The 12,516-nt window shown below is 41.4% G+C and overlaps 1 protein-coding gene across 1 annotated transcript; it reads right to left on the bottom strand.

Moving 5' to 3' along the window:
* Positions 1–171: 171 nt before the first annotated feature.
* Positions 172–11,893, bottom strand: cav1 (caveolin 1). Its single transcript, XM_044357178.1, has 3 exons — positions 11,549–11,893; positions 10,413–10,580; positions 172–2,443 (listed from the first exon to the last, which is right to left on the bottom strand). Exons 1-3 carry the CDS (start codon positions 11,582–11,584, stop codon positions 2,102–2,104), a joined length of 546 nt encoding a protein of 181 aa, XP_044213113.1. The 5' UTR covers positions 11,585–11,893; the 3' UTR covers positions 172–2,101.
* Positions 11,894–12,516: the final 623 nt, after the last annotated feature.

The following is a 12,516-nucleotide window of genomic DNA, read 5'->3' as shown; positions in this document are numbered from 1 at the left end:
ATGAAACCAGTATCTACTGTGAATCATTACCCAATTATGTCCGCTATGACTCATCATCACAAGTAAAAAAAGAACAAAAAAATCCACAGTTAATATCTGATTTCATGATGGAGACACACATGCTAATGATCACTTACAGCGTGGGTTAAAAAAACATAAACAAATGCACACTGGATTATATTAAATTTTAATGTGCACAGCGTGGTATTGTACAGTAAAAGCAAGGAAGGAAAAAATAATAATTTCTTATAAAAATATCACCTTTAGAGCTTAAAAAACTCAATTCAAGAAACAGGTGCTATGATATTACCATCCCTGTGAGAAGACAGCAGGTAGACTGAAGGTGACGGAGTCAAAGCGTGCTTAAGTGTCTTGATAAAACATAACCCTCCCCACCCCAGCCCATCACAGAAACCCCCCCCTCCCCCCCCTCATCCATCCATCCCTTCACCCATCTCTGGGGTGGGAGGTGTCAGCTTGATGCTTTTCAGCATTGTGTCCACAGTCAAAAAGTTGGGGAAGCGGAACAAACTCATCAGGGGAGAATCAAGAAAACAAAAGACAAAAACAGGGGGAGGGTGCAAAATTATGACCAGATAACAAAAATAAAAATCACACATTCCACCTCATATTGTCTTTATTCCAATGCATTAACCTGTGTAAGTACCACAGTGCATAAGAAAAACTTCCACACAAGCTCGTAACTGCACGCTCTAAGTGCAAAGTGTGCAAAAGTAAATGTTAGTACTCTACTACCTTTTGCAGATGAGTTATATAGAAAGGAGATTTACATTAGTGCTATTCACTAACAATACTTTCCCATAGATTAGTGCACTGGAATGAGGCCATAGCTTAAGTTTTATCAGGGCTTATCTTCTGCATAAACACCCATACAGTACATATAGGACATCAAAACAATGGCATTGAAATTAACCCCTCAAGTTCTTCATATTTATACTGTAGAAAAAAAGCACATGGAACTATGATGTGTGCATTTAAAAGCCTTAAGCCTCACTGATAAAGGACAGGCATACGTTGCTCTGAAGAAAAAAAAACAAAAATAAAAAAGTGAAATCCAGATGCTAACATTCTCTGTCACACACTCATGTGCTCATGAGGATGATTGTGATGAAACCTGCTCTGAAAAATGTTTTTTTTTTTTCGAGGTGGAGGCAAAGTAGGGAAGCTGATGCAGAGAGCAAGTGAGCTGAGATGCAGAGGTGCGGATCATTTCTGCCTCAGCAGGCAGCATGGCGGGCGTGACGGTGGCGGACGGCGAGTTGCTGGCAAGGCGACGCAGGTGGCATGCAGGAAAAAGGGCAGGTTCAGTGTGTCAGACTGCTGGAAAGCCAGGCGGAGGGGTGGTGGGGGTGGGGGTGGGGGGGGGGGGGACTGGGAGGTTGATTTTGGGGGTTGGAGGTCAGGGGGGGCAGAGGGAGGGCGTGGCTGTGTGGTGCGGATTGGGGGTTGTTTTGTTTTTGCTGAGTCAGATGGAATTTGGCAGCGCTCATCTGCTTTGACCTGGCCAACGCTGACATCCAACCATCCGGCCCGGCCCAGCGGCTCCAAAAACAAACACAAACAAGCGCGAGAGAAGACAGTGATACACCCTGACATCCTCCCTTCACATGAATCAATAAAGTGATAAGCTATCCACAGAAACGGTAAAAATGGAAGGAATTTACATCATGTGGCAAAACTAACAAAAAAAACTAGTTTGGAGCTCGGTTGCTTGCTAGAGAAAATTAACAGTGAAGAATAAAAAAATCTAGAACACAAACAAAACAACAACCCCCCCTCCCCACCCCCATAGAGCGACCCTTTGATTTCCTGTGCCCTGTTTGGTTACACCAGTACTGGAGAGAAAAAAACAGCTGGTAGAAAGAGGCGGGACCAGGTGCTGTGTGACCACACCCCCTCATCTCCAAACATCCCCCGCCCAACTCCGGAAACGTCTCACCTCTCATTTCCCAGAGGTCTTTTTTTTCTTCTTCTTCTTCTTTTTTTTTCTGTTCTGACTTTTCCCTCCATCTGTGTTGCTCCAGCCCTACAATCCTCCCTCCCCTCTTTCCGTTAATCCTCCTCTTCCTCTTTTTGGACATTACATCTCCTTGGTTATGCGCATTCGGATGCTGCTGAGGCATTTGCCCACGGCCTCGAACAGCGGGTCGCAGAAGGTGTGCACGCAGATGGAGTAGACGCGACTGACGCACTGGATCTCGATCAGGTAGCTCTTGACGCACGGCACCACAGCCCAGATGTGCACGAAGGACAGGATGGCAAAGAAGATTCCCCAGACCAGCGCCAGGGGGATGCCGATCAGCGCCGTCAGCAGCCGGTAGCACCAGTACTTGGTGACGGTGAAGGTGGTGAAGCTCGCTTTCCACACGCCGTCGAAGCTGTAGGTCCCTGCAGGCTCGGCGATAACGTCCTCAAAGTCCACCTGAGAAGGAAGGCAGAATAAGAGTAAGAAAATGTTGGCAAAAACACCTCTTTCAGGTCCAGATTTATGTATTATAGAGCCAACAGTATCATTGTTCAATGGAATGAATAAACAAATGAATTGTTGACAAAAAGAGTGGCATTTACGGCAAAGGTTATAGTTAGATTTGGCAAAAAAAGGCTCTTCTCTTTTAGGCAGCTCTAAAAAAAAATTCAAGCAGCAACTGGGAGTCTGCTGAGAGGACTAATTACCCCTTAACCAACATACATAAACATCAAATCTAGGGTTAGCAAAACCAAAAACACGAGGAGGAGTCTGTGTGAATCAGCAGAGTGATAGCGTCAGTAATGGGTCAGGTTTTAATGGCTATTCTCTACGCTTGTATGAATTTGATTGGATGCTACTAGTCAGCTGATAGCCAAGAAGCTGATAAATGACCTGGAAGAATGAATTTAACAGCTGTTGCCAATTTGCTAATGCAAGCCTGACTTTAGTTCTCTGGCTGAATTACCACAATGTATTTTCCATTGAGTTGATCAAATGTAATTTTTAAACGCTTTGAAGAGGACAAATGAAATTTCGTTTACCCACATTAACTTTGGGTGGCAGCAGAACTAGATGGATATCTTAAAACCTTGTTGTGTTCAACTGAAACTACCATGGATTGATAACACTGTATATAGCAAGTAGCAACTACCATGGCTTGAGACTGAAACCAATGTGGAAGTACCTTAAAGTACAATGCAACAGACGTTCACTGGATGCTGACACAAACTGACTCCCATTCAAAAAGCCTCAACTTCTCTCTAGAAGTCAATCATTTTCTTCAAAGAGTGCCAGTTCTGGAAAAAAAGTCTAAATTCAGGCCCTCTAATAAGTGTGCTGGTGGCCATTTTGGAAATTATTGCTCTGTTAATAAGATTTGAAGACGAGATTTGAAGATTGAAGTGGTTTTGATGTCTGCTGAGTGTGTGTGTGTGTGTTCCCAGTAAGCTAACGTTATCTGTGGTCTGAGGCACTCCTTATTAGGAAGGTTCTGACTCTAAACAGAAAAGATTGCGTCAATGATAAGCATCCACTCTGGACTTCAAACAGGTTACAATGCAAACCAATGGGTGATGTCACACATCGCTACGTCTGTCTTTATATACAGTCTACGCACTAGGGGTAAAAAAAAACACTAGTAACTACCACTCACTAAAAGCAACTTGTACTGTTCCAGTAAACAGAGACAGCCAGTACCCCAACATTCACTTCATAACTCGTCAATAGTATTTCATAAGAGGCCCGATATGGCGCAAATGAAAACTTTGCAGTCTTTAGAATCTGAACTCATTATTTCCACATAAATCAGCTACTTCACTCCCTGTTGATGCGTCAGTTTGCAGAGATGGAGAAGAGGGTGGGGGGGATTCCTTACAAGATTTACATTTCCCCTCGCAGTGACTGGTACAGTCTAACCGCCGACATCTGCCCCACCCAAAATACTGATTGCTTCACACACTATCTCTGGCATCTGCTTTGCTTCTTGCAAATCAACGTGAAGATTTTAGTCTTCACACCACTAAATAGATAGATAGATAGATTACAGTTCATCAGAAATACTGGAGACTTTTTAAGGTGTTAGTTCTTGAGTACTTGAGGCTGCATGTAAAGATGATTTGCTGATAGATAAATGTATAAAAGAGATCATATTTGAGGCTAAATCTGGATTAAAATGGACAAACGAAATTTCAACTATTTTGAGGTAGAAATGTTGGCCACAGATGGACAGGATGTAGCCAATAAAACATTGTCAGAACGTTGGCTGCTTGGTCCTAGAAGCTTTTACATCTGCTATTCTATACACTCAATGTGTCTTTCTCTGGAAAAAATCTTGTGGTGCAGAGCAATGGATGTGTTTCACATTTCTGGTTTGGTGTGGAATAAACAGGAATAAACTTACAGATACTCAAGGTTTATCATCTTTCCCCTTTAACATCCATATCAACATTCCCTATGACAAGGGATATGTGGGACCCTCCTTCTTTTCCTCCACCTCCCATTAAGGTTAGCCAGGACATTGTGCTTCTACTCACTGTAAACACATTTCTTGGGCCTTTAAATGGGACGATCTGTGCAACTGTCCGTGACCCGACTGGTGGCAACTTGCACACTGTAAACACAATGCAGACCGTCCCTCTCATGTTCTACACCGGCTTATGAGCACAGTTTCAATATTTATTTTACAAGTACTTGGAGACTGTGTCTTGTCTAACAGACCAGTTGAGTTACTGAGGGGTAATGGGGTAATATCTATAAGTCATGCAGATATTATCCAGTGTCACACTGACAGTGAAATGGAAAAGTGCTTCGTCCTTAGATACTGTCCACTGCCTGGAGGATGTGACGCCCACTTACACAAACCGCTTGCTGACATCAGACAAAAAGACATTATGGCTTATTTTTACCATTGTTGATTTCAGTTTTCAAACTGAACATGGTGTCATATTTTTGTTCTCTGAAACCATGTTTGAATAGAGATAATTATCAGAATTGAAGACTGCAAAACTCTTCATCTGTTAAAGAAAAGTTTGACATTTGGAGATTTGCTTTCTTGCAAAGAGTTAGATCAGAGGATCTCTCATATCTGTCTGTTAAATAAGAAGCTGGAACTAGCAGATAGTTAGCATAGCTTAGCATAAAGACTTGAAACAGGGGGAAGCAGCTAGCCTGGCTCTGTCTAAAGGTAGCAAAATTTGCTGACCAGCACCTTTACATTGGACTATTTGTTGGCTGGGTATAGTGACTTCCCCCCATAAAACCACAACTTGTCGTGTTTACATTTCGTTTTTTGTTTAGATGACAGGAAACGCTGATAACGTGTTAATAAGTAAGCTTTAGTTCCAGTCTTTATGCTAAGCTAAGTTTACCTTCTCCCAACTCCAGCTTTAAGATTTAAGAGTGGTATTGATTCTCTGATCTTGGCAAGGAAATGGCTAAGCATAGTTCCCAAAATGTTGAACTAATGCTTTAAAAAAATAAAGAAAATATCTGTGTCTATATCTTGAACAAGAAAAAAAAGACAACTCTAGAAAACAGTTAAAAGATTTTAGAAAACACGTGAAGGATTTGAATTTGTATCACTTGTTCTAAGAAAATAAAACTTTAAAACCTCAGTTGCATAGAAAAAGTAGTTGATGACTCATGAATTGCATGTATAAAACACTACACTACAAATATATAATATACGCTATATAATTCCAACGTTCACAATTCAAAATCTCTAAAGTATGGTGAATACAGAGTATAAAACACATTTTAGGGTTTAATTTATTGCTGTTATTCATTATGTAAGAGTGAATGTCATGTCCTGGACATCTTATTTTGGAACACAGATCCTCAAGTATCCCAGTAGAGATTTTTTTAAATTTTTTTTTTGCCTTGAAACAGCAGCTTGTGAGTCCAATTCTTTTACTCCAAGCAGGCTGCATAAAGCCTCCCTCACAGCACTGGTGGAGCTCACTACAGCCTTATAATATAAATCTGACTGCAGCCACAAAACCAGTGCGGCGTCCATTTAATTTTTCCACAGCTACAAATTTTAAAGTGGACCAACTCTGCGCCAGTTTCCAGAACTTTGATTGAGACTAAATGAGAGCCTTCTGCAGAGAGGCACAAACACAGCCACAGCAGGACGGTGGAGATTTTTTACTTCATAAAGTGAAGCTGTTTGGTGTGCTTTACTTTCCAGGTTTTTTAGTTTTCTAAAATGCTGCTCTGTAGGTAACATGAAGAAAATCATCATCATTACCTGATATGTGGTGCTTTATTAACAGTCTGTATTAAAAAAAATCATCATCTTACAATTTCAACAGTGTGATTTTATGCTTCCTTAAGAAGAGGTTGTTATTCTGTTAAAATCCTCTGTTGTTAATTTGGATTTTGGCAAGATTGTGAGGAATAAATCACACAGAAATTTCCATTTACTCCAACATGATGTCAAATAAGTCAAAAATTGCAAACTGTGTCCTCTAACTTCAACCGTTATTGGAGAAAATCAACAAAGTGAGCATTCACATTACAAAAAGCATTTAGAGCAGGATACTGAAACGTCTTGTCCTTTTACTGCAGCAGCACAGCAGTTGTGCTGAGACATGAGTGAGGATCCTCTGTGGTCCCGTCAGAGGTTTGATATGAAACAATGGAGTCTCGGGGTCAGCATGTGACCAGTTGGCAAGGCAACAGTAGTATTGAGTAAATAAGGCAATGTGCTATTTCCAGAGCTCTATCTTCAGGCTGCACCATGCTTGAATAGGCAAAGCAGGTCCCAGGAGGAGGTCAGAGTGTGCCACGTTAATGGACTCTTTTGTTGGTTGGAGGGCTTTGGTAGTCAGGGGAAATGTTTGGTTTGGTTCAGGAGACAGATTAGGATGATTGGCAGCAGTCATTTGTCACTGACAGACATGGACCGAGGATTGTTTTTACTCCAAAGTAGTTGCTTTTTTGATTCATTCCTCTTTTGACGTTAACAAAAGATGCCAGCCAATTATATCATAGTTTAAAAGTTTAAACAAATCTGTAAAAAACCCTTTAATTATTTTTTGTGATGCAACACACCTTCTGTATATATTTTTGCAGTATCGGTATTGTCTTGTTTTAAATTTACATGACATTTGCATGGAAACAAATCCCATTGCACTGAGTTTGAAGATTTGCATGAGCACCAGATGCGTCATCGCACAGAGCAGTGTGTAAGCCTTCAGTTGTGATAAAAAATTACAGAAATGATAACGACTAGAGGTATGAGATTTCCACACAACGATGAAAATAATCTATAATCACAAAAAAAAAATATCCCAGAAGGATGTGGTCAAGTAAAAATATGATGAACAGCCAACCAAACATAGGCTTTATAGTTCCGATCCTTTTGTTTCTACTGCCGGAGCTCAAACTTCTCACAACTCCCTCTCAAAAATTTCCTCCAGTGGGGGCATTTTCACTCCTCTGACTGCCGGGCTGGAGCCCTTCCTCTCCTCTCTGCTATATAAAGACCCACAACTTCACTGGAGGAAAAAAAAACTCCCTTTGCAGGGTAAACTCCACATGCATGTCAGTAATGGAACTTGTTTGATGTGGCCAGGTGATTGAGACCAGCTGTAGCAGCTACAGGAGAACAGCGTGTATACCTTGGATTACAAGAATGCACCGTTGTGTGTGTGCGTGTGTGTGTGTGCGCTACATACAGAACGCCTGAATGCACGCTATACACATTTAAGTGTGAGTAGTGAGTGTGTGTGTGTGTGTTGGTTTTGGGGGGAGGGTTGCTGGAGGGGATTCCCTGCTTGTGCTTTTCATTGGGGCACACCAAACACACGCTTCCACTTGGCATAACTGTTACATTGACCTCACAGCACCTTGGAAATGCAGTATACAGCACACTGTAAAAAGTACAGGCTCATCAGAGTTTATTCTCAGATCCATAGGGAGACACTTAGCACCTTTGGGTTCCTCACGATGGAAAATAAACCAAAAAAAATGTTCTCCACATGTGTCACAGGTGGCTTGAAATGCTGTCAGGGTTTGTTAAGCCTGTATGAGGGGATTTCTTAAGGAAATGTCTGCTTTTCTTAACAGTATAGTTACCAACAGTGGTGGATGAAGTATTCAAATCCTACCACAATGTAATATATACTGTATACCTATATACCTATACTGTAAAAACACTCCATTACAAGCTCAGCATTTAAAATTTCATGTAAATGTACGTAAATATTATCACAAAGATGTACTTAGATTATCAAAAGTGCTTATTATGTGGCCCCTAACAGTCTTTACACTGAATATAATAAATATTGGATTATCATTAATGATGCATTGTAATGCAAGTTGCATTTTGATGCCAAAATTGACTGACAGTGATCTTATGTGCTATTCTGTAGTTTAATTTACAGTGTAAATTATATGCTCATTATACATGTTTGATCTTAATCTGTAAAGTAACAGCAAGTAAGTGGCTATAGCTGTTGAATAAATGTGTAAAAAGTGTAATAGTAAGCTGGAGTTGTTTTTGAATTATAAGTACAAGTAGCTCAGAATTACAAAAGAAGTTTCTCAGCCTCTTGACGGCTCATCACAGAGGTTTTAATTTTTACAGTGTACGCACATGTGACCTCAGATAATTTCACCAGCCGTCTGCTGAGTTGATTAGAGAGGGGCAGGACAATCATAAAGCTGTATTCTATTCTGAGACTGGACGGAGAGTCTGACTCACTGTCACAGTGGAGGAGAAGGGAGAGAGACAGACAGTGAGAGAGAGAGAGAATAGAGTGATAGACGAAGTAGAGACAGACACAGACAACTGGAAAAGTCCAAAAGGGCGACCTTTTCCCCCAAATTTACCCCTAAAATCCAGGTCTTTCCTTCTCTTCAAAGAAAGGAGCTTCTTCAAACTCTCCTTGGTAAAACAGACATGTGGCAGAACTGGAAGAAGAATGAGTCTAAACACTATATCTGCTGGTCATAAGCAAGACATGCTTTGCGTTTTCTTTATTTTTACACTAAATTGACCTTCTTTCCCTTACAAACCTATGTAAATGTGTGACATGTGAAGTATATTTAACGTTTTTATCACACGTGGAGAACCGCTTCACACATATTGGCACATTAGGGATAAATTCACATGATAAATGCACATGATTTGCAGATATCTGGTATGTAAAATATAAGACATCTCATGTTAAACAGCATCTCACCTGTGATACATTCAGCTATAGTTAAATGTGATTTCTGGACATGTTGCATGTGACAAAACTCACATTTCACATGTAATTTATCTCACTCTTACTTTCAGTATGTACATATATTACTGTTTTTAAGAGTATTCATTGCATGCACTGTTTACTTTATTTTGTTTATTTGTATTTTTGATCAAAACATGACAAGAATCAACTGAACTACTAAGAAGCCGTTTATTGAGGAGGATCTTTCCAAAATGTCAATTATAATTTGAGAGCTGATGCAGCCAATGAAGAACACATGGACATTTGCTCCACTGACGCAACTGCAAGCATGAAGGGAGGGAGTAAGGAGAAGTGTAGAATGGGAGGAAAGGAGGGAGGAGGGATGGGGAGTGGTGAGGGATATCCCTTCAGACTTAACCAGCTACTTGGGTGTTTCCCTGTTTTAACAAGGCAGAGTTCAGGCATTTCAAAGAGCTGACCCCTCCTGTTCCACGCAGCGAGCTGTTTGACCCCACTCTGATGGAAAAACCTGCCCCAGCTGGAGAACAGCGCGGCCGGGCTCCCCCACTACCATGCAGACGCGTCAGGTGGCTTCAAGCGCACCACTCCTCTGCTGCTACAAACCGTCTCCCTCTGCTAACTCCTTTCAAAAAATAAACACTCGGTATTTACGCGGACAGACTTCTTTCTTATGGAAAGAATTCTACTTTCCCAACAGAAAGGCGTGTGCAATAAAGACGGTGGGGAAATGTGTGTTCCAACAACAGGAAATTCGTAATGTTTCCTCTGTGAGGATGTTCAAGTATTCATGTCCATCGCTCAAATCAGACGCACAGATATTTACGTATACGATAGCTCTCCATTGTATCGCCTCAATGAGCTGAGAAGCATTTCCCTAATAGGGGAAAGTCACTGAAGGGGGGACACGGCTGGAACCACTGCGCGCAATACAGTGCGCAGAGGAACCGCCGTGCGCCTCTCACTCACTCACTCACTCACAGCCGCGCATAACGCCAGTTTGACAGCTCCTACCCTCCAGCACAGTCACCATAAATTTATTTCAGTTTACTGGGATTATCAGGCGGCTCCACTGAGCAGAAACACAGTGCACACTCTGCATCAGGTATTTAAGGTGAAGTTCTAGTTTCAGCTTGACAGGAGAGTAGAGAGAAATCTCACAACAGATGCAGGTTTAACCTAAAGTTTGAGTTTAAAAGTTAACAAACAGCCCTCCAGGTTTGACTCACCTTGACAACGTCTTCATTTATGCGTTTGGGGTCCCGGTTGACCAGGTCGATCTCTTTGGTGTGGACATCCTCCATCGTCTTCTCGTTCAGACTGTCGTTGTCCATGTCTTTGTTGTTGGGTTTGTATATGTTCCCTTGTTTTCGGATGAACGGCGAATGCAGAAATTCCTGTCAGGATCCAGAGGAGGCAGAAGAAAAAGAGAGTGAAGAGGAGGAGGGATAGTGTGTGCAGTGCGCTGAGAGGGAGAGAGACTGGAGCTGCGAGTTACCAGCCTGCCCCACAAACAGGGATGGGTTTAAATGAATAGAAAATGAAGCACCACACCCCTCAGTCCATCCGCAAGGGGTCCTCACCACCCAGTGAGAAGTTCAACATAATGTGATACAGTTGATTCAACAAGTGCCTGTGAGCATGACAGCATTTTCAAGAAATGCGTAAAAGCGCATATCCCAAACATAAAATAATGCTCCCTGTAAGAGTCTTTTTCTGTATATATTTTTGACATCTTTTAAGAAGTAGGGATTATCAACTATATTTACAACCAGCATTGTGAATATATGTTGAAATTTAAGTGAAACATGTAAAAAATGTGGCAGGTTTCCATGTCCATAGCTCCAAAAGTCAGTGCGTAAAGACCTATTTGGTTCCTACAGACTTACTCTGTTCTCCGTGAACATAACAAGCATATTTTGGTTTAAACTAACAACCATATGGCTTAATTAGATAATGTTAAAGTATGTGCATGATTTACAACTGAAATCTTACATTAGAGAAAGTTTATGGGTTTGCTCTCCGGCTTTTACGCACGAAAATTTCAACTCAAAACAAAGTAAACAAAGTAATCGGTTACTTTGTCAGTAACAGTTTGAGCTGGTTAAATCTCACCCCTACATGCTAATGCATACTGAATGGTCCTTCACATTCACTCAGCTGGTGTGGGAGAAGCGTTCATGACTAGGTGCCAGGAAAAGATAATGATTGTGATTGTGAAATGGCGTTAAATAAACCCAAATGTTCTTCAGTGATATGAATTATGAGCGAGTTTAATCAGCTCCCGGATGAGGAAAAAATGTGCGTCAGATAAAAAACTTTCAGCTAAAAATAGTGCCAGCGGTAGAGGAGAGCCATACTGTACCTCTTCTGTTTCGCCGTCCTTCAGTCCTCCTGTCATGCTGTCCTCAAGTTTGAAGAGATAAGCGGAGTGAAACAGACAAGGTAGACAATATAGAAAGCCGAGTGGGAGGCGTGGAGGGAAACTGAGAGGACCGGGGCTCTTCTCGGGGACTTATAGTGATACAATTCCTGCCCTTTTCGCCGAGCGTGACCGGAATTTAATGCCAGAGCTGTGAGGGAAACCTTCGGTGATTCCTCGGATCCCACGCTGCGCGTTTTCACAGCTCCGGAGTCACCTGTGAGCAGAGACAGGAGAGCCACAGTGCAACCTGCACTGCTGGAGGAGAGACTGACGTGATCTCAAGCTAAAGGGGTGTTGTAACTGGCGTGGAATTACTTTATTTGGGGATTAAGGCAGAGTATAGAAACCCTTTTGTTCAGTTAAATGTGGGCGTTAATTGGGAATGGCAAGGTGTGGATACTTGCCATACCCTGGGGTAGTCCGTTTCAAGTGCTTATGATGGATAGAGGAGATCAAGAATGATATGCCACAAATCATAAGTCATGTATAAATAAGAAAATAGAGAAGTTGTCAGAACCAATCATTTAGGTATTTCAGCAAATACAGAATCCTCTCATCTGTTGCTTCATCTACCACCCAGAAAAATAAGTTTCTAATAATATTTCAACGCTTTAAAGAACCTGAGTTTAGCAACACTCAAACTGTTGTTTTCCGCTTTGCAAGGTTGGGAACCCATGCTGGTCACTCAGGTCTGTTTACATTCTTTGTATCGGCTCACCTTGGAGTAATACCAGCTGGCACACTCTGCTGTTTTCAAACAGTAGGTGTAATAGGAGCAATTTGTAGGTGTGTCTGATGGGAGTGACCGTCAAATAAAACAGCGTCACTCAAAAAAAAAAAAAAAAAAAAAAAAGTTGTTTTCAGGCCTTGTAGAGTTTCTCATTTGCATTTTTTTTTAATTTAATGCA

The sequence above is a fragment of the Thunnus albacares genome, chromosome 7, assembly GCF_914725855.1.
Source record: "Thunnus albacares chromosome 7, fThuAlb1.1, whole genome shotgun sequence".
NCBI classification, from domain to species: Eukaryota; Metazoa; Chordata; class Actinopteri; order Scombriformes; family Scombridae; genus Thunnus; species Thunnus albacares.
This window is presented reverse-complemented; position numbering and strand designations above follow the sequence as displayed.

What these genes read in the sequence shown, in the direction of transcription:
- cav1 (XM_044357178.1), bottom strand. Translation starts at nt 11,584, where the DNA reads ATGACAGGAGGACTGAAGGACGGCGAAACAGAAGAG. An exon ending in AGGACGGCGAAACAGAAGAG is followed by an intron (nt 10,581 to 11,548) that starts GTACAGTATGGC and finishes GGATCCTGACAG; the next exon opens with GAATTTCTGCATTCGCCGTT. An exon ending in TAAATGAAGACGTTGTCAAG is followed by an intron (nt 2,444 to 10,412) that starts GTGAGTCAAACC and finishes CTTCCTTCTCAG; the next exon opens with GTGGACTTTGAGGACGTTAT.